The following is a 23290-nucleotide window of genomic DNA, read 5'->3' on the forward strand; positions in this document are numbered from 1 at the left end:
GAATTGGTAATGATCCTCCGCTATGGCGAATCGAAGGTACCTCTGGTGACCCTCGAAAATGGGGATGTGAAGGTACGCATCCTTCAAATCGATGGAGGCCATGAATTCTCCCGGAACTAGAGCAGCCACCACCGAGCGCAGGGATTCAATGCGGAACTTGCGAACCCGCACAAAGTGGTTCAGAGCTTTCAAGTCCAGAATCGGACGTACTTTGCCCTCCTTTCTGGGCACAGTGAACAGATTGGAGTAAAACCCCCCAAATCTGTCCCGATGAGGCACCGGAACCACCACTCCCTGAGCCCGCAGGTCCCGCACCGCCAGGTGCAGATCCCGCAAAGGCTCCGGAGACAGTTGAAGATTTGAGGGAAAAAATCTGCTCGCCGGCCGAGAGAGAGAAACTCGATCTTGTAACTGGACCGAACGATCTCCTGAACCCACCTGTCCCGAACGCGAGCCAGCCAGGGTTGAAGAAAACCAAGCAAACGTCCCCCCACCCCAGAACTGGGTGAGGGCGCCCCTTCAGGCCGCATTGTTATGGGCAGCGGATCCGGACAGGCTGGACTTTTGCTTACCTGTCCATGGCTTATTTTGGGAGCCTTGGCCTTTGAAGGGTTTGCCCTTATAGTGCGACCGAAAGGCACGAAAGGACCCCTGAGCGGGCCTAAACGAAGCATGCTTCTTACCTTGAGCAACCTTAGCCTTGTGGGACTGGGGCAAGAGCGTGCTCTTACCCCCAGTGATCCCCTTTATCAGCGTATCCAAGGAGTCGCCAAAAAGGCGAGATCCCGTATAAGGTAGATTAGCCAGAGTTTTGCGAGAAGATTGGTCCACAGACCAACATTTCAGCCAAATCAAGCGGCGTGTCAAGACCGCCACGCTGTGCACACGTGCAGCCAAAGGGACTAAATCTAAGTCCGCATCACACAAATACATGACACCCTGATGAATTTGATCTACCATAGCCAACGTTGTCGGAGGGGCAGAATCAGCCACCAGGACACGCCTGAGCACCTGAGTCCAATCCGCGACAGCCTGAGCTGCCATAAGGGAAGCAAAAATAGCTTTTAGCATGGAACCGGTAACCGAGTAAGTATGGCGGGCAAGAGACTATAGTCTCCTGTCCGTGGGATCCCGGAACACCGGGGTATCCTCCGCCGGAATCGCAGTAGATTTATTCAAAACCGCCACCGGGTGATCCACCGGAGGCGGCACACACCAACGTTCATCAGTGGCGGGTGTGAAGGGATAACGCAGCTTGAACCTACTTGGCACAGCAAAAGGCTTCTTTATATTGCGCCATTGTTCACTAACAGCGCGCTGAAAATCCTCAGTGCAAGGAAAAACCTGCGATGATTTGCGTCTCCGCTGCGTCCCATAAGAGGCCAGGACGGCAGGAGGACATGGTTCATCCTGCAAATGCAGTGTTTGTTTGATAGAAGCAACCAATTCATCCATGATTGCAAGCTCTTCAGACGAGCCAGGGGGAGAATCATCAACCCCTTCAACCTCTGCCTCCCCTTCCGACCCATCAAGGTCCAGGGATGAACGGGACCCCGATAAGGGGACCCCAGCCATAGCAGCCCCATCACCATCGCCCTCTGAATCAGAGGAAATTGAAACTCTGGGCCGTTTTGTGGATTGAGCAGCCACAAGCATCTGCACCTGAGCAGCTAGGTTAGCCACAATGGTAGCCAAATCGCCCCCTTCGGGGGAAGCAGCAGACCCTTGGCCCCCCACTAAAGTGGGAGGAAATTTGCTTTCCTGAGAATCCATGCCCCAAAAGTTTGCAGGAAAAAAGGGGTACTGTCCCTTTAAGAGCGCGGCAGCGCAGCCCACCGCACACACACAGCACACCGACCCCCACAGGGAGAAGTACAACAAACTTAGGCAATGAATACAGGAATAAGGAAGATAAACCTGGAGAGATCCCTCAGGCTGCTGCATCGATCGCTGGTCTCAGGGCAAAGGAAGTGATGTAATACAGACCGCTCCTATAAAGCCTATGGAAGGCTCCACAAACATGGCCGCCGGTGGGGGACTGCAAAGGCAGAGCATGCAGCGCTGACATGCGGTCTGAGCGATCGCCGCCAAAAGCGCCGCTCTCCTCACACAGGAATGGCCAGCATAAGCTAATAATAAAAAAATGGCGGACCGCAGCAGCGGCCGCCGCAAGTATGCATAACATGTGTCACACCATGCCCCACGGCATACAGCCTGTCACACAGAGAAAATACACCACTTGCAACACAGCACAGTGTAGGATGGCCCCCCTCCTTGCAGCCCACAGAGGCAGCAAAACAGACAGGGAGCCCAATAGTGTGTACAGAATGCAGGGTTACACAGTCCCAGACTGACACCCACTAAACAGACAGGTCCCCACACAGAGTACACTTACCTTCTGAATGGTGTGGGGAGCCCGCACAAGCGATCAAGCCGCTGCACAGAGGACAGGGAGAGTCGCAGCCAGGATGCAGCAGAACTGCGGTGCAAAACCGCATGGCGTCCAGTGAGGTAGCCACCTCACCGCAGCATCCCTGCAGCGAACAGGGATGGGTCGTTCACACATGCCAGGAAAAAACCTGACTGAACGCTCGATGGCAGGCTGGGAAGCCACTGGCCCACAACCTGCGACCAGGGGGGCCAGCCCGAGACCCAGCCCGCACGATCCTCTTCATCAGAAGAACTAATGCTGAAAAAATAAACAGCTAAGTAAAGATAGAGAAAAACACTCAAATAAAATCAAAAAGAAGATAAAGGCTGAGACAAAAAGCCCCAGCACAGAAACAGCCTGCTACTCCTGATAGCTAGACAATGAAACTGAGGTATGGATACAGGAAGCAGGAGGGTATTGACTGAGGGGACCACCCCCTGGGGGTGGGATATGCTAAAAGCTTTAATATTGACATATTCTGTTGCCTAGCTACTCCTACGGAGCAAAGGTCAATTACCCCATTGTGACGAATCTGGAGAGGCGGCGACTGTCGGAGGACGTAAGAGAAAAACAGCGCGCAGGATTGTGAGAAAAACTATTCAAAACCCACGTTTGACTGCACAATCCCTCCAGAAAGATCTGGCAGACACTGGAGTTGTGGTACACTATTTCACTATAAAGAGATACTTGTACAAATATGGTCTTCATGGAAGAATCATCAGAAGAAAACCTCTTCTACGTCCTCACCACAAAAATCAGCGTTTGAACTTTGCAAATGAACATATAGACAAGCCTGATGCATTTTGGAAACAAGTTCTGTGGACCGATGAGGTTAAAATTTAACTTTTTTCGGCCGGAATGAGCAAAGGTACGTTTGGAGAAGAAGGGGCACAGAATTTAATGAAAAGAACCTCTGTCCAACTGTTACGCATGGAGGTGGATCAGTCATGCTTTGGGGTTGTATTGCAGCCAGTGGCACAGGGAACATCTCACGAGTAGAAGGAAAAATGGATTCAATAAAATTTCAGCAAACTTTGGATGGTAACTTGATGCCATCTGTGAAAAAGCGGAAGTTAAAAAGAGGATGGCTTCTACAAATGGATAATGATCCTAAACACACCTCGAACTGAAGGTTTTGCCATGGCCTTCACAATCTTCCGACCTCAATATAATTGAAAATCTATGGATAGCGTGACAGACAGCCCAGAAATCTCAAAGAACTGGAAGAATTTTGTAAGGAAGAATGGGCAAAGATACCTCAAACAAGAATTGAAAGACTCTTGGCTGGCTACAAAAAGCGTTTACAAGCTGTGATACTTGCCAAAGGGGGCAGTACAAGATATTAACTCTCCAGGGTGCCCAAACTTTTGCAGTTGCCATTTTTTTGTTTTCTGTTATTTTGAAAGTGTAAATGATAGAAATAAAATATAACTTTTGTTGACATATTATAAGAATGTCTAATCTGTAAGTTGATGCCTTTTGGAGATTTTTCCATCTTTCCTTGGCTTCTTTATGCACATTAATACAAATTTTTAACCTGGGGTGCCCAAACTGTCGATACTCACTATATATATATATATATATATATATATATATATATATATATATATATATATATATATATATATATATAGTGACAGGTCAAGACTCTCATGGGGAAAGTGGTAATTTAAAAGACACAGAATGCGCACATTGGCTCTGAGCAGGACTACAGAGCATAGATGTGCAGTGGAGAAAACTGCTTTTGCAGCTTTCTCCAGGTTTTGGTATTCCTGGATGGGGCTCTGTAGTTTGGAGATTTCATAGTGTCTTGGGAGGGACGGAATCTCCAAGCCTGTGTCCATGTTTTGTGGATGACCAGCAGGGTGTGTGCTCAGGTGCACACAGCCCTTATAATGAAGATCTAGGAAGATCTAGGAAGACCTCAGGGCTCCCAGTTGGGGAGTCAGGTGGACTCTAATACTCTCTGGGAGTCAGTGGCTGCAAGTGGAGCCAGAGCACATTGTGTGCATGTCTGAAGAGACAGGAGTTGGTCTGAGGACCAAGGACATAGTGAAGCTGTCAGCTTCAGAGAGTCCATGGTCTGGGGACCAGCATAAAGTGCAGAGGCACTGCTGAGGAAAAACTGCACGAGAGCGAGAGAGCAAGGTGGGCTGGTATTTTCAGTTCTGTACTTACTGGAGAAGAACCCCCTGTGTGGGAAAACCTAGTTACGGACTATTTATTTTTGCCTTTTAATAAAAATGGGCTACCAGGCCCTTAAAATATAATACCTGCCTGCAGTGAGTCACTGAAAAAACGCATCTGCCACTGAGCTAATGGTCCCCCATGTTACAATATATATACACACACACATATATATATATTATATATACTATTATATTCTACACAAACATACACACACACTCATACATTTCCCCTGATTAACCAGAAATTAAAGCAAAATATAAACTTTTTTTTTTAAGCTCTGAACTGAAGATACATAATCACCAAAAGTTGTCACCTGCTCTGTCCTCTGAAAAAAGCACTTGTAAGCCTGAAATGCATTAAAATGATTGTAAATTCTCTCTTTTTGTTTCTAAATTTAAACAAACCGGTATTTACTAACCTGCGGCCACAAACCTCATCTTCTTGCATTCAGGTAAAAAAATGTTTAGGCCATAGAACCTCTAACGAAGACCACAGTTTTCCATTGCCCAGTTGTCTATATTCTTGGTACTACACATTTACCTGTTCTGGTTCAGCATCAAATTCCTCATCTTCCGCTCCAATAATGCTGTGTGAAATCCGAGTCGATGGACTTCCCATGCTGCTAGATTGTGAATCCTACAAAACAAAAATTACAAGTCATGAATACATGCAATTACACACAATGTTAAAAAAATATGTAAAGTCCGTCGCAACAAAACTATATGATGGGCAAGATTTGCAGTATTCTAGGCATTGTTTTAAATATGCTGGCAGTCTTTGTAGAGTCCTTGCATGCAATAACAATCACACATGGACACACTAGTATTTTCCAGTTCTGACACTCATCAAAGCAGTTAGGAGTGAGTTATACTCTCAGCCCTAAAAGTCAGACCAGGGACTGGTTATAGACAGATGCTGGTGGATTGAAAAGGCCCACTGGCTTCCCATATCTTTTGGGAATTCCAATAGTAGGATGTTTTACAGTGAAAAAATGGGGACTGCCTGCAGATCAAATAGCTGCCAAAGGACCTTATGATGTGAGCCCTATCAGATGAGGCCTTGAAGAACTTGGAGAAAGTGTGAACAGAAGTCCAGGTAGAAGCCTTACAAATCTGGGAAACAGTTGCCTAGGGTTGAAAAGCCTGATAAAAGTTTACAGATCTAGAAGTCTTCACACGAAATGGATGAATTTGATCCTTGAGACCATAACCCTGGATGGTCTGAAGGAGCCACCCAGTAATGAAGGAATAAGAAGCCAGGGTGTCCTTCCAGGGATGCACCAGCATGAAAAAACAGAATCTGTCTTTCTGGAAAGAAGTAGTGGCTGAGAGACTCACTCAATCGAAACCACATCCAAGTATAATGGGAAATTTTCCTCTGAAGAACCAAAGCGAAAGACAAAGGTCTTAAAGAAAAGAGATTTGTTTCACAGAGTTGCTCCTGGGGTTTAAAGTGATACTAAACACACTATTTACATTGTCCCTTCCATTTCTGTATATGGATGATGGCACTAATTATTTTAATTAAAAAAAAAACAAGTACATATACAGCACTAATTATTTTAATAAAAAAAAAAAAAAAAAACAAGTACATATATAGCTGACACATTACCCAGATCTTTCCCAGCCTATCTACAGGGAAACATAAGCAGGATGAGCTTCTAGTCCTCTGCTGCTGGTCACAAGTTCAAAAACAGAGTAAAAATAATGATCAAACTGTTTTAAATTAGCATGCATGTATATGTGTATGTATATATATATATATATATATATATATATATATATATATATATACACACATACAGTACAGACCAAAAGTTTGGACATACCTTCTCATTCAAAGAGTTTTCTTTATTTTCATTACTATGAACATTGTAGAGTCACACTTCAAGAGGTAGTCACATGAAATGGTTTTCACTTCACAGGTGTGCCCTGTCAGGTTTAATAAGTGTGATTTCTTGCCTTATAAATGGGGTTGGGGCCATCAGTTGTGTTGTGCAGAAGTCAGGTGGATACACAGCTGATAGTCCTACTGAATAGACTGTTAGAATTTGTATTATGGCAAGAAAAAAGCAGCTAAGTACAGGAAAACGAGTGGCCATCATTACTTTAAGGCCCCTTTCACACATGCTGTCTGTTTGTCAGTTTTTCATCCATCCGTTGACGGATGAAAAACGGACATCAATGTATCTCTATGTAAAAAACGGACGACAACTGATGATCATCAGTTAACATCCGTTTTCATCCGCTTCCGTCAATGTCCGTTTTTTTGAACGTATGAATGCCCCATTTTTCATCCGTCAAAAAAACTGATTCGGATGAAAAACGGATGACAACGGATGAAAAACGGATGACAACGGATGAAAAACGGATGACAATGGATGAAAAACAGATAACTGACGAAAAATGGATGAAAAACGGATAACAACTGACGAAAAGCGAATGAAAAACGGATGACAACTGATGAAAAACGGATGAAAAGCGGATGGAAAGCTGATACATTTTGACGTGACTGAACTGATAAACTGAACGGACCATATGTGTGAAAGGGGCCTAAGAAATGAAGGTCAGTCAGTCCGAAAAATTGGGAAAACTTTGAAAGTGTCCCCAAGTGCAGTCACAACAACCATCAAGCGCTACATAGAAACTGGCTCACATGCGGACCGCCCCAGGAAATGAAGACCAAGAGTCACCTCTGCTGCGGAGGGTAAGTTCATCCGAGTCACCAGCCTCAGAAATCGCAGGTTAACAGCAGCTCAGATTAGAGACCAGGTCAATGGCACACGGAGTTTTAGCAGCAGACACATCTCTAGAACAACTGTTAAGAGGAGACTGTGTGAATCAGGCCTTCATGGTAGAATATCTGCTAGGAAACCACTGCTAAAGAAAGGCAACAAGCAGAAGAGACTTGTTTGGGCTAAAAAACACAAGGAATGGACATTAGACCAGTGGAAATCTGTGCTTTGGTCTGATGAGTCCAAATTTGAGATTTTTGGTTCCAACCACCGTGTCTTTGTGCGACGCAGAAAAGGTGAATGGATGGACTCTACATGCCTGGTTCCCACCGTGAAGCATGGAGGAGGAGGTGTGATGGTGCTTTGCTGGTGACACTGTTGGGGATTTATTCAAAATTGAAGGCATACTGAACCAGCATGGCTACCACAGAATCTTGCAGCAACATGCTATTACATCCGGTTTGCGTTTAGTTGGACCATCTATTTTTCAACAGGACAATGACCCCAAACACACCTCCAGGCTGTGTAAGGGCTATTAAATTTTTCACTCTTTGTTATATTGCAGCCATTTGCTAAAATCATTTAAGTTCATTCTTCTTCCTCATGAATGTACACATAGCACCCCATACTGACAGAAAAACACAGAATTGTTGACATTGTTGCAGATTTATTAAAAAAGAAAAATATCACATGGTCCTTAGTATTCAGACCCTTTGCTGTGACACTCATATTTAACTCAGGTGCTTTCCATTTCTTCTGTTCATCCTTGAGATGGTTCTACACCTTCATTTGAGTCCAGCTGTGTTTGATTATACTGATTGGACTTGATTAGGAAAGCCACACACCTGTCTATATAAGACCTTCCAGATCACAATGCATGTCAGAGCAAATGAGAATCATGAGGTCAAAGGAACTGCCTGAAGAGCTCAGAGACAGAATTGTGGCAAGGCACAGATCTGGCCAAGGTTACAAAAAGATTTCCTAAGAGCACAGTGGCCTCCATAATACTCAAATGGAAGACGTTTGGGACGACCAGAACCCTTCCTAGAGCTGGCCGTCCGGCCAAACTGAGCTATCGGGGGAGAAGAGCCTTGGTGAGAGAGGTAAAGAAGAACCCAAAGCTCCAGAGATGCAGCCAGGAGATGGGAGAAAGTTGTAGAAAGTCAACCATCACTGCAGCCCTCCACCAGTCGGGGCTTTATGGCAGAGTGGCCCGACGGAAGCCTCTCCTCAGTGTAAGACACATGAAAGCCCGCATGGAGTTTGCTAAAAAAACACCTGAAGGACTCCAAGATGGTGAGAAATAAGATTCTCTGGTCTGATGAGACCAAAATAGAACTTTTTGGCCTTAATTCTAAGCGGTATGTGTGGAGAAAACAAGGCACTGCTCATCACCTGTCCAATACAGTCCCAACAGTGAAGCATGGTGGTGGCAGCATCATGCTTTGGGGGTGTTTTTCAGCTGCAGGGACAGGACGACTGGTTGCAATCGAGGGAAAGATGAATGCGGCCAAGTACAGGGATATCCTGGACAAAAACCTTCTCCAGAGTGCTCTGGACCTCAGACTGGGCCGAAGGTTTACCTTCCAACAAGACAATGACCCTAAGCACACAGCTAAAATAACGAAGGAGTGGCTTCACAACAACTCCGTGACTGTTCTTGAATGGCCCAGCCAGAGCCCTGACTTAAACCCAATTGAGCATCTCTGGAGAGACCTAAAAATGGCTGCCCACCAACGTTTACCATCCAACCTGATAGAACTGGAGAGGATCTGCAAGGAGGAATGGCAGAGGATCCCCAAATCCAGGTGTGAAAGACTTGTTGCATCTTTCCCAAAAAGACTCCTGGCTGTATTAGATCAAAAGGGAGCTTCTACTAAATACTGAGCAAAGGGTCTGAATACTTAGGACCATGTGATATTTCAGTTTTTCTTTTTAATAAATCTGCAACAATGTCAACAATTCTGTGTTTTTCTGTCAGTATGGGGTGCTATGTGTACATTCATGAGGAAGAAGAATGAACTTAAATGATTTTAGCAAATGGCTGCAATATAACTAAGAGTGAAAAATTTAAGGGGGTCTGAATACTTTCCGTACCCACTGTGTGTGTATATAATTTTATTAGAATTTAGAAATTATAATTAGAACATATGTTAACCAGTGTATAAAGATCAGACATAAAAGAAAGGAACTCAAATCAGTGATTACAAAAAACATAGGGAAGCGGTATCAAGGGAGGGTAGTATAATAATTTTGAATGCGGTCTATTTTTAGGTACATAGTAGGCAGTGGTGGGATTCAGCCGGTTCGCACCGGTTCCACAGAAACGGTTACTACCTTTTTTTCAAGTTCGCAGAACCGTTTGAGTGGATGACCGCTCTGCCTCTGCTGCTCCCTCCCTTGTCGGCACTGTCTCTCTGCAGGGAGGCGGCCGGAGCCCACACACAGTCACTGGTTGCTAGGCTAGAGCCGCTTAGCGTCTAGCAACCAGTGACGTCACCCATTTCTCCTGCAGGCCGCCGCCTCCCAGACAGTCCCCGACTCCCCGCCTATTGGCTCTAGTAAAAAAGGAAAGGGTGGACCCGGGGCGCAGAGCAGTGTGCACCCTGAGCCCACCCATTGTGTGACAATAGCGAATGAAAACTCGCTATTGTCACACGGATCCCCCTCCTCAGCCAATGCCATTGGCCAAGAGGAGGCGGGAGTCGGGACGCGGGAGGACTCGAGGAGACGCGGGGACTGAAGAGCAGAAGCCGCTGCCTATACAAGTCTACAAGTCAGGTAAGTGACAGTCACTGGTCTGGGGGCTTGGCAAGTTGGCACGCTGTTCACTCTGCATTGAAGGGGGCACGATGATGTCTGCATTGAAGGGGGCACGCACAATGAGGTCTGCATTGAAGGGGGCGCAAGCACGCAGCACATTGAAGGGGGCACGATGATGTCTGCATTGAAGGGGGCATGCACGCAGCAGCCTGGCCTGGTCTGGTCTTGGGGCTTGGCAAGTTGTTCACACTGCAATGAAGGGGGCACGATGTCTGCATTGAAGGGGGCACGCATGCAGCACTCTGGCCTTGTCTGGGGGCTTGGCAAGTTGGCACGCTGTTCACTCTGCATTGAAGGGGGCACGATGTCTTCATTGGAAGGGGCACGCACGCAGCACAGTGGCCTGGTCTGGGGGCTTGGAAAGTTGGCTCGCTGTTCACTCTGCTTTGAAGGGGGCACGATGATGTCTGCATTGAAGGGGGCACGCACGAAGCACGCTGGCCTGGTCTCTGCATTGAAAGGGGGCACGTAGCATGGTGGTCTCTGCATTGAAAGGGGCATGAATGATGATCTCTGCATTGAAGGTGGCACGCAGCATGGTCGTCTCTCTCTGCATTGAAGGGGGCACGCCATGACGCCGCACGCTGGTCTCTGCATCGAAAGGGGGCACGTTGTCTCTGTGCGTCGAAAGGGGGGCACGCTGGTCACTGTGCGTCAAAAGGGGGGCACGCTGGTCACTGTGCGTCAAAAGGGGGGCACGCTGGTCACTGTGCGTCAAAAGGGGGGCACGCTGGTCACTGTGCGTCAAAAGGGGGGCACGCTGGTCACTGTGCGTCAAAAGGGGGGCACGCTGGTCACTGTGCGTCAAAAGGGGGGCACGCTGGTCACTGTGCGTCAAAAGGGGGGCACGCTGGTCACTGTGCGTCAAAAGGGGGGCACGCTGGTCACTGTGCGTCAAAAGGGGGGCACGCTGGTCACTGTGCGTCAAAAGGGGGGCACGCTGGTCACTGTGCGTCAAAAGGGGGGCACGCTGGTCACTGTGCGTCAAAAGGGGGGCACGCTGGTCACTGTGCGTCAAAAGGGGGGCACGCTGGTCACTGTGCGTCAAAAGGGGGGCACGCTGGTCACTGTGCGTCAAAAGGGGGGCACGCTGGTCACTGTGCGTCAAAAGGGGGGCACGCTGGTCACTGTGCGTCAAAAGGGGGGCACGCTGGTCACTGTGCGTCAAAAGGGGGGCACGCTGGTCACTGTGCGTCAAAAGGGGGGCACGCTGGTCACTGTGCGTCAAAAGGGGGGCACGCTGGTCACTGTGCGTCAAAAGGGGGGCACGCTGGTCACTGTGCGTCAAAAGGGGGGCACGCTGGTCACTGTGCGTCAAAAGGGGGGCACGCTGGTCACTGTGCGTCAAAAGGGGGGCACGCTGGTCACTGTGCATTGAAAGGGGGGCACGCTGGTCACTGTGCATTGAAAGGGGGGCACGCTGGTCACTGTGCATTGAAAGGGGGGCACGCTGGTCACTGTGCATTGAAAGGGGGGCACGCTGGTCACTGTGCATTGAAAGGGGGCACGCTGGTCACTGTGCATTGAAAGGGGGGCACGCTGGTCTCTGTGCATTGAAAGGGGGCACGCTGGTCATTCTGCTGGGAAAGTCGGAACTGGTTACTAAAATTTTTGAATCCCACCACTGATAGTAGGTCAGAGGATTTGTCTGTGTTCCCAGACACCCCAAATGGGAGCAAACTGTGCCTGGGGAGTACACCCTCCTACTCTACTATAAAAAACTACCCATTCCAATTCTTAACGACTTTGCTAGGAGTAGCAGTAGTAGTGAAACATAGCTACGTAAATATAACCTTAGTATACCGTAGTATATACAATGCAGTACAGTACACCAACATATATGGATGAGCTATCCGATATCCAAAATATCATTATGGATCTTTTCCGCTAGGGTAAACTTAACTTGGTGAGGGATAATTTCTATTTTTTTTTATATACTCCAAGCTTTTTTTCACTTCACTTGTCATACCTATTAGTGCTAACATGCAATCAAAGTGATAATTGTGCTGCTAGTAGTATATGAGAGACAACTGTCCTTTGCCAGGATGGGAAGATATCTATGCCTAGATTTAAGATTGCTAGGGCGGGATTGGGTTAAGATATGATTCTGGTGCATCAGTGTGTGGAGATTATTTGGAATACCTGGTTCCAGAAATTAGTACGGTTGGGGCAGGACCATAGGGAGTGAAGGAGGTTTCCAACTATCCTACAATTACGCCAGCAAAGTGGTGATTGGAGGTGGACATTTTTGCAATTCTATAAGGGGTGTAGTACCAGCGATTGGTCATTTTCATAGACTATTATCGATGCCCTGAGCAGTTAAAAGCCAGAGCTACCGAGCTGAAGGCTGCCTATTATTCAGGTGAGAAGGATTCTATGAGGTCCATTTCCCCACTTGAGCATAGGGTCTGATTTACTAAAATAGATTTTGTCCTGCAGCAAGTTGTAAAACAAGAAGATACCTTTGGGTTTGGGTTTAAGATTTGGTGAAAAGTAGAACATGCTTTAGGGTGTAACTCAAATTTGGGTATGTGGGGTTTCATCAACAAGTGCAGCACTCTTATGCAGGAGAATTGCATTTTGGTGGATAGTAGGTATGTGATGGACAATTCTACCAGGGTGTACGGGTTTAAGGGTTTTTAGGTCTCTGCCTGGGATCAGGGCTTCTTCCAAGCTTACCCATAGAGCAATCTCATCTGAGAACCAGTGCTTAATTTGGTCCAGGTGTGCTTCCCAATAGTAGTCTTTTAAGTCTGGTACGCTTGCACCTGTGCTTCAAAAGAATGGAGTGGGAACATCTAGATTTTTTGCCTTTCCATAGGAATTTCTTAAGGCTACTCGACAAGGTGCTAAATAATAATAATTGTTATGGGGATGGGCATGGATCTAAAGATATACAGGATTTGTGGAAGGATGAACATCCTAATAGCAGCAAGTTTGCCATACCAAGATATGTCATGACGGGTCAGCTGGTCTAGATCCTTAGTAATCTTGGAGAGGAGAGGTTTGAAGTTAGCCGAGGCTAGTGAGTGAGAGGAGGCAGTAAGGGAAATACCCAGGTACTGAATCCCCTCAGTGCTCCAGGAGAAGGGTATGATTTTTTGGAGGGAAAATTTAATGTCCTTTCTGGGGACTTTGAGGCGTTCACCTTGTAATAGGAAATTTTACCAAACTGAGTTCAGATTTGGAAAGCAGTTGGGAGCGATGACTGGGGGTTAGTTAGGAAGAGGATGATGTCATTGGCAAACAGATTTATTTTATGTGTGGTGTTCTGGAGCTTAAAGCCAGTTAAAGCTGGATTAGACCTTATTGTCTACGCTAAGGGCTCAATCATTAGATTGAAGCTAGTAGGTGACAATGGGCATCCTTGTCAAGTACCTTTGGAAATTTCAAATTGTTTGGATAATAGAATAAGCAATAATCTGAGCAGATGGACTAGAGAATAGAGCAAGAATAGCTGTTAGAATTGGACCTTGGAAGCCAAATTTCTGCAATACCATTTTCATATATAACCAGTTTACTCTGTCGAATACCTTCTCTGCGTCAATTGCTAGCAGCAGAGAAGGCGTCTAAGTCTTTTCTGCATGATGTATGATGTTGATGACTCTCCTGGTTGCATCTGATGCTTGTCTTCCGGATATAAATCTGTTTGATATTTTTTTATGAGTTTAGGAAGTACCTGCATCAGGCACTTAGCCAGAAGTTTTGTATACATTATGGTATCAGAGTTTAGCAACGAAATTGGACGAAAGTTAGCCAGGGAAACAGGATCCTTCCCAGGTTTCGGTAAGGTGACCACAAGAGCTCTCAGAGGGAAATAAAGATTTATTGACGGCCATGTTAAAGACATCCTCGTAGGTGGTGTGTTAAGGTGGGACCAAAGATCTTATAATATTCCTTAGGCAGACCATCAGGACCGGGTTACCTGCTGTTGGGAAATGACTTCATTCTTTTTGCTATTTCTGATCCCTGAGCTGGGCTTCCGAAAGGTCAGGGAGGTCAACAGAGGTTAACATTTCTTGAATATCTGGGGGGGGGGGGGGATGGGTTGAGGGGTGTTCGGGTCATCCCAGGGATTGAATAAAGCACCGTAATAATTGGCAAACTCATCTGCTATCTCCTTTGGGTTGGTAATGCAGTGATTGAGAGTGGGGTGAATGAGGTGTGATATCCAAGATCTTGCCTGGATGGATTTAGGGTTGTTTGTCAAATATTTCCCTATCTTACTGGCTCCTGCATAATGATTGAGTTTGATGCGTGACACGTCTCAAGTGTTTGTCGTACTGGTCAATGAGGTAGGATCTCAGCTCTCCTCTCAATTTTAAGATGGCGTTAGAGATACAGGAAGACGGGTCCATTTTGTTCTTAGATTCTAATGAGTGGATTTCTGACAGCAGGTTATTGAGTTTCAAGGTGTAGGCCTTTTTACGCCTGGCTCCTTGTTGAATGCAAATGCCTCTAATAAAGGCTTTGTAGAACTTCCAGAGTGGAAAGGGATCAGATACTGAATCTGTATTAGTTGTAAAGAATTCGCGGAGATGCTGAAAAATGGCAAGGAAGCCATATCTAGGCCCCAAGGTTAGGTAGACACTTTTAGATTGTGTCCCAAGCCTCCAGAAGAAGAAGATGACTTCTTGGAAGACCTCTTACGTGAGACCGTTTGCTACTCTTGTTCCAAAGGTTCCAGGCGAACTTGGAGAGAGGACTGTGGCAGGGAGTCAGGAATTATACCCCACTGGCAGAAAAGGGATAGGCCGTCTTCTATAGTAGACACGTTGGAGGATACTCTATTGTGGGCGATTGATAGGTTGGTAGGGCGACTCCATTTATGAGTGATCGTATGGTTATTTAGGGCCTTCGTTATTGTGGCCAGGTTTCTTCGTCTTTGCAGGGTATGGCGTGACAGATCTGGGAGCAGTTATAAGGCAGAATAGTGCTCCAGGAGACTGTCAATCTGGCAAAAGGCTGTCATAATTCCCCATTTTGCCTGGTAGAAGTGCACTCATAGTAGGACATCTCTGGGAGCATCCGCTGAGATGATCGAGGGTTTAGGCAGTCTATAAATCCTATCTATGGAGAGATCAAGGAATGACAGAGTTGGAGCTAAAGCAGAGAATAACTGTTGTACATATTGTGGGAGTTGAGATGCTGTGACGATCTCAGGAATGCCACATATTTTGAGGTTATTCCTCCTGGACCTATCTTCCAGGTCTGCCACTTTATCTTTCAGCCATGCAATTGCATCTGAACCAGCAGCATAAGCATCCACCATAATATTAAAGGGGGCAGTATATTCTCCCAGTGAATATTCCACTCTCTCCTAGTTGAAGTGTTTTAGCCTTGAATTGATGGACACATGCCAGAATGTTAGACTGCAGTGAGGATCTTAAGGAGATGAGCATCTCTTTAAGGGAATGTGGTTGAGAAGGCCTGCCCTTGTGTGGGGAGGTTTGAGAAGGGGTCTGCGTGTGGTGCCATGTCTGAGGCCTGTAGTTGGTTTGCAGACCTCACCTCCATGTTGAAGACCTGGGCAGGCCTTGGTGGAGAGGCCTGTGCAGGGCTTGGACTTCACAGGGAGCATCCAGAAGACCCCCCCCCCCCCCACTGCCTGAGGGGCTCACCTGGTGTTGGGCGCTGTGCTGAATCCCTAATGAGAATCGTATGCCGCTGCATGTGGTGGTCTCGTCTCCAGGCCGCCGCCATTTTATTGGAGACCGCGGCCTACAGGCTTAAAAAAGGCATCCACTTCGCATGGTATCGGCAGGTCTTCTCGCTTGGTCTCCTGCACAGGTATATGGAGGATTGAGGGGCTAAGATTGGCTCGGATGTTACTGGATTAACTTGAGGGCCTGTCAGAACCTCCTCAGAATGCGACCATCCACACTTGTGGTTGGCACACGCCAGCATGCGAATATTTATTTGAAATCCCATCTTTATTTTGTGGAAATAACATGGTGTGGGCGGATTTCTATCAGTCACATGCTGTGTCACACCCCTCCAGCTTGTGTTTTAGAACAACAGGAAGGTAAAGCTACCATTATTCGACATAAAATATACTGTCCCCATTGCGTTAAGCTGATTAGTGGACATGGAGGAGGAGGGAGTGAGTGGGCTGTCATTTGCCACAGTTTATGCACCCACGTGTGACTCTATATTCACGTGGGCTGCTCAGATGTGACAAGGAGGAAATGCTCAGCATAAAAAACTTACTGAAAAATGAGCATGTGCAGAGTTGCCACCACAGCTGCATAATCCCTAGCTGAATTGGGGACATGAACAGAAGGCGAAAATAGATTACAGCGGGTTCAACCAGTTTTTTTTGCAGAATACAGAAAACGAATATAGTGAGTGTGAGCAGCATGTAATACAGCATTTATTGATATCTTTTATGATGTTGATTTAGTGATACTTTAAGCCCCTAAGACTTGCATGCCTTCCATGTCTGATAGATCTTGCGGGAAGTGAACTTCCTTGCTTTAACTGCTTACGAACAACCCCATGCATATATACTGTGGCAGGGCACCCAATCAGCGATAAAATTACGTGACTGTATGTAATTTTGTTTCCTGGGTCTGGGGCGTGCGCAGCCGCCGATCAGCTCCCGCTGCAATTGGACACAGCAGGAGCCAATCAGCGGGTCAGGTGGACCCAATGTCCGCCGGGACCTGCCGATCGTTCCCGAGGCAGACAGAACAGCGGTCTGCCTATGTAAACAAGGCAGATCACCATTCTGTGACAGGAGAAGATAGAGATCTTGCATTTCTGCTAGGCAGGAACACTGATCTCTGTCTTCTTACAGTACAAGCACCCCCCAACAGTTGGAAAGTAGCCCCAGGGAAAACATTTAACACTTTAATTGCCCCTGATGTGAACCCCATTACTGCCATTGTCATTAGTACAGTTGAAGTGCATATTATTTAGCACTGATCACTGTATTAGGGTCACTGGTACCAAAAAAAAGTGTCAAACTTGCCATTTATTGTCCTATTTGTCCACCACAATGCTGCAGTCCTGCTACAAGTCACCGATCAGCGCCATATCCCATAGATTTTAGACGCTATAACTTTTGCACAAACCATTCAATATACACTAGCTGGGACTTTTTTTTACCAAAAATATGTAGCATAAAACATATTGGCCAAAATTGAAGAAGAAATTAGATTTTTTACATTTTTTTTATTGGATTTGTTTTATAGCAGAAAGTAAAAAAATATATATATTTTTTTGTGTTTCAAAATTGTCTGTCTTTTTTTGTTTATAGAGCAAAAAATAAGGACAGCAAAGGTGATCCAAATAACAGCAAAAGAAAGCTCTATTTGTGGGTAAAAAGCACATCAAACTGTGTACTGCATTGCGCGTCCGTGCAACTGTCAGGTAAAGTAACGCAGTGTCGTTTCGCAAAAAATGGCCTGGTTATGAAGGGGGGTAAATCTTCAGGAGCTGAAGAGGTTAAAGAATACTTCCACTTTTGCAGATAAACTAGGATAACACCCACTGTGTGTTTGTTACAGGTTTCCATTAACATAGCACAACTTTTAAAAAAATTTAAAAATCACCGGTTACCTTTTAAGCAATCTGCTTACTGAAAAATCCTTAAATGCTCTCTCCCTGCGATGTGATTTTTAGGATGGGGCTATGGAGTAATGTTTAACATAATTAACCCTGTCTATACTGTGTATGCAGTTCTTCATTATTAGCTGTAAAGTAGATTTGAACACTTTGTCCTAGCAAAGGGTTGAAATCCAGAACCACCCTCCTGCATTGTATGTTATGAAGACAAAGCTAGAGTTGTGTGGGGACAGAGCCACTGTGATACTCTCCATAAATTCTTAGGATCAACCATGATGCCTTCTCCTTAGAAACAATGGAAAGACTACCACAACCACTTGGAATAGTCCAGAGCAATGAGGATCACTGGAAAGCCCTTCAATGCAATCCTGCAGAGAAAATGAGGAAGCAGCTACAGGGGAAGAAGATCAAGGCATAGTGATAACACAGAGCCATCAAGAGCATCCACTGCTTCTGCTAGAATACCCTGAACTTCAGTACAAACATGCGCAGTTTATTTCTGAACCTGAAGGCCAGGAGGTCCTCATATGGCTTCTGCTACTACTAGAGGCATTCATGCTACTAGAGGCATTCTGGCAGAATCCAGATCAGATGGCCCTCTTATAGGTTATGTATAAGGGACAGGCACCTTGCCTTAAATGCTAAGATGTTTATTGGGAGATGAGATGCCTTCGACAACCAAGTCCTCTGCACCAACAAGATGCCCAGGCCTCTAATAGTCATGGGTACTTTATTAAATAACCGCTGTATTAATATTCGAGCATGACTCCCAAAAAAAAAAAAAATCAAATAAAAAATATTTAGCAAATATCAATACATTCATAATCACGTGTGCAAATAACTGGATTTTTGTCTTACCGTAAAATCCTTTTCTCTGATGTACATTGATGGACACTGCTCCATATCTTCTTGACCGCTGAGTTATGCTGCCCCCTACAGAAGTAGGATAGTAGGCGGAAAAAAATTGACTACGCCTATACGGTAGTTTTAGGGGGTATACTCCCACTTCCTGCTATAGAACTTCAGTTTTGTAACAGGCAATGTCAGAAGAATACATAACCCAACTCGACAGAGGGGTGGGTGCTGTGTCAATCAATGAACACCAGAGAAAAGGCAATCTTTGAAAGAAGGAACATATCCAATTTGTACAGTGAGTTGAAGACACAGATGGCAGAGTCTACCACCGTAATAGAGCATTTTTTAACTTTTTTTCTTGTAACCAAAAGTGCCTGGCTAAATGGAGGAGATTCAAGTGCGACTATGCAAAGGCTTTCTTCTGAAGCTTCCTCTAGCACCATCTCTGGGTCCTATTTATTCCCTTCTATGTATGTCTCTTCCAGGGCAGGCATATCAGATTCCGACTCAGGTGGAGATACGGGAGCTGGAGAAGGAGTCTAGCATTTTTGAGGCCTAGGCAGTGATAGCCATAAAAAAAATCGGTTAGCTGCCCGAGAAATTGTGACACAGTTGCAGAAAAATCTGCCTTAGTCAAGTAGGCCACTTGTTGCCTGCCTGAAACAGAGCTAGAAAACAACTGAATAAACCGGTGTTAGAATTGGGCCCAGTTCCGTTGTAAGGGAAGCAGTCAGGTTTTTATTATTTGGTTCTAAACAAAATATATAAATAAAATGGGTTTCCAAAATTCCCTGGAATTCATCCTCCAGTCAATAGGCGGCATCCAGGAAGAATCCTGGCTAGGGATTACCATATTGCATTGTATAAAAGCAGGAAGGTGACTATTAACTTTTAATTTTCAAGCATAAATTTTAGATTGCAGAAATTCAGGCTGGCTGTTAGTGGTCACTAGTCTGCATATAATATTAAAGAGACGATGCATCCACTGCTCGCCAGCAGTGATTCTCGCCCAGTGCCAAGTCCCCAGTGCAGCTTCTCCCCTATGCCGTGGTTGGTTGCTTGGATCGCTCTAGCAACCACAGATACGATGGACCTGCATCTAGTATTTACAGGAGGAGCGGCCTTCCTCCTCTGCTCTGCTGTCTGAGGTAATGGAGGACTCTGCTAGGCACTCCTGGCTGTAAGACTGGAACTCTGCTAGGCACCTCTGTATGCAAGGGGGGACTTATTCATTCATTTACATTTTATGCATTTATAAACATTATTTGTAAATTATTTAATGTGGCTCACATATTACAATATCTAGTCACTACTGTTTTAGATTATAAAGTCTTCACACATACCGTGTCCTGATATTCACTTTTTTCTGGGCTTTCTTCTACGGAATTCTTTTCTCTGCTGCATGGACTCTGTGGAGACAAAATTTGGGTCTAATTAAGCATTTACAAAATATCATATTAGACTTACTGATAGTACATATTTGAAGAATCTTACATTATGAAATGCTTCAAATGAAATGATTGTGTATTCTTAGTACAAGCATATTTTTCACTCTTGTTTTTAACATAGTGATAAATGTATATATTTGTAGATTAGCCACCAGAGAGAGCTCTTTGACTGCAACGTTCATATTTAATAGCTGATGAGATAACATAGCTTATGCCTCAGATACCACTGTGCTTCCCAGGGCACAGGAACCAATCCATTAAAACAGGATTTTTGACATACTGTAAAATAGTTTTCTTGTATTTCATTAAGAGACAGAGTCTGAAGGAATTCTGAGACACTGGATTATGGTGCCAACTGCAGACTTGGACAAGAATGTGCAAAAATGGCCAAGTCCACAGTGGGGACAGACCATTTTTTAAATAAATTCTGTATCAGATTTAAGGCTTGGAAGTGTTCAGAAGGGGGGGGAATTAATTTCTGAGTTTGGCCAATTGTTGTAGAATACCCAACTTGCCTGATTCTGAGTATCAAAGGACTTTCTACAAAAGGCACATTTTGAACATGTGGGGGGCTGTGCGGTGCGAAGCATTTCCATCCAAAGACTAGTACTGACTGCCTCGATCAATAAGTCCACAGTAGACTGCATATGGCGAGAGGCCTGCAAAGTAACTTCTACATTGTGGTGGTGTAAAGTCTTAAGCCTTCTCTGCAAGAATGTCTGCATCTGTCTTGTTTTTTTGGCAAAGCAAGTTTGTCAGGTTATAATGGTTTTGGCCCATAAACATACATAGTGGAAGTTAATTTTTACTAAGACAAGTCACATGTTGCACACCTGTAAGGAAACCCTGAGCAGTGTCTGTGTTAAGACATAGCTCCGAAATAGGGGACCACTATCAACTTGAGGGTAAACTTGGGAATTTCCTTAAGGCCTGCAGCAGACTCTTTGCTGGTGTATTTAATGCGTTCTCCTGTTTTCAAGCGCCTGTAATCCTCCTTTGCCAAGTGTGGGTCTTCTCTTGCTGGCTACTCACAGAATCAACGTTGACTTTCCAATATGAGGGTATTGAGTCAACCCAGGCACTAACCGAGTTCCAATATCGGTGTCTATGCTTAATTCAGCAACAGGTGGGGTGGCAAATGATCAGCTTAGGTTTGTCAATGGAAAATGGCCGACAGAAGTGAACTGCTAGCAGCCATACGGACAGGTAAGCCAGGAACCAGCATGTATAAGGGTACAAGGATGTTCTGTCATACCTTGTCCAAATAGCTGGGAAACCCCATCTTACCCTGTCCTCGTCTAGGCTCTGCCCATCACGGTGGGCACACCCTCGAAGGGGTCTTCAGGGTGTTAGTGACATAGGAATGGACCACGTATGGACCTGTAGAGCATCCTGTGGCTAACTAAACTCATTGCACCACATCAAAGTAAGTGCTGAACACAGGATCCAGTGTCAAAATGAAACGTGGTTCCCAAGGTATGATCAAGGGTAACCAAACCAAAGACTGCTAATAATTCATGACGTGTCAGTCAAAAGGGGAAAATAATTCTGGTTAAAAAAAAAAAAATTCTTCTCCAATTACATAGGGACACTAGCAAAAATACAGTAACTTCATAAAGTGGGATTATATGAATACACTGCAGCAATATACAGCATATAACCCATGGTATGTGAACCAATTCCTGTGTGATAAAGATAAACCCTTTCCTGACAGAGACACAAGGTAATCACTGCCAAGTAATTTTCTACAAAGGCTAGTATCCTAGATGTAATGTTTACCTTCTTGCTTCAGTACTTTGTGTCCTTTATCTGGAACAAATATGCAGATAAGAGGTCTAATTTTATAGATATCAATACTTGTTCCAGGACAGTGACTCACACATTACCTAATACAGTTGGGTCAGAGTATTAGCAAGACAAGTAGCATCTTCAGAAGGGAATTGGCAAGGGTAGCCCCCATATGTTTCTTAATAAATGATTCTTTTAAAATGCAGCCAGTATGAAATAAGAGTATTACCATAATTGAGGAATAAAGCTCCTCTGTCCTGTTGACTTTGTCCATTTATTCTTAAAGGAGTTGTAAAAGCAGAAGGTTTTTCATGTTAGTGCATTCAATGCATTAAGATAAAAAGCATTCTGTGTGCAGCAGCCTCCCCAGCACCCCCTAAAACTTACCTGAGGTCCCTTCTCTGTCCAGCCATCCGAGACTCTCCCTAATGATTGGCTGAGACAGCAGGGAGAGAGAGATAGCAGGGCGGGGCCGGGCTCCGCATCTAAATGGACACAGGGAGCTGTGACTCGGCTCAGGTGCCCCCATAGCAATCTGCTTGCTGTGGGGGCACTCAAGAGGAGGGAGGGGCCAGGAGCACCAAGGAAGGACCCTGAGAAGAGGAGGATCCAGGCTCCTCTGTGAAAACCCAGCTGCACAGGGCAGGCAAGTATAACATGTTTGTTATTTTTATAGGGAAAAAAAAAAAAAACGAGACTTTACAATCACTTTAACTAATAACACCACAGGAACGCTCAACAAAGCCACTGCTTTCACTACCTAAAAATGCACAACCACTTTAAGCACTAATCAGATGGAGGAAATGTTCTGTGAAAGTACAAGCTCTAAATGGTAAACAGGCAGTGATATATGCAATGCCATAAAATTTATATCTGACCTAGAAACATGGATATAAACACAAATTAGTAACTATACGTACATCCATAACATTACTGCTTGGACATGATCCATCCCCAATGATATAATCAGAACGTTCTTGGTCATAGGAATCTGCATCAAGTTCATTTATCTGTTAAGGGAAAAAAAAAAAAGTTGACAGATATAATGCAACAATACCTAAATAGGAAAAAGATACATACCCACACACAACAGGCCAGCTTCACACCTACACATTGTAGCAATGCACAATCGGCAAAACTGATTCATTCTGAATAGCATCCTAAGGCATCTTGCCAAATGCACAAAAATATGTAGCAGTGAACAAAATGCACAATTAGAAAACATCTTTGTGCTGAAGTGTGGTGCATGCTTTAAAAAATAAATAAAAATAAAGAGGGGGGGGGGGGTGTTGCCTGGTTTTGGGTGCACTGTCCCCAATACAACACACGTGTAATCATGGTGTAAAGGGGGGCCTTTAACCACCTGATATTGTTCACTGGTCACAGTGTGATAAAATGTTAGCATTGTAACATTGTGCTACTCTGGGGAAGCGTTTAGGATTTTTTTTTTAA

General features: G+C 45.0%; 1 protein-coding gene across 1 annotated transcript in view; it reads right to left on the bottom strand.

Annotated features, from left to right (window-relative positions):
• ARHGEF12 (Rho guanine nucleotide exchange factor 12) overlaps nucleotides 1-23290 on the bottom strand; it is a 506356-nt gene that overhangs the window by 247063 nt on the left and 236003 nt on the right. The window contains exons 11-13 of the mRNA XM_082273891.1: nucleotides 22759-22848; nucleotides 19946-20011; nucleotides 5162-5257 (exon numbers count right to left, since the gene is read on the bottom strand). Of these exons, the coding sequence (XP_082130017.1) occupies nucleotides 5162-5257; nucleotides 19946-20011; nucleotides 22759-22848 (252 nt within the window). The remainder of the gene's footprint in view (nucleotides 1-5161; nucleotides 5258-19945; nucleotides 20012-22758; nucleotides 22849-23290) is intronic.

The sequence above is a fragment of the Pelophylax lessonae genome (genome assembly GCF_965119305.1).
Source record: "Pelophylax lessonae genome assembly, chromosome: 12".
Lineage (NCBI taxonomy): Eukaryota > Metazoa > Chordata > Amphibia > Anura > Ranidae > Pelophylax > Pelophylax lessonae.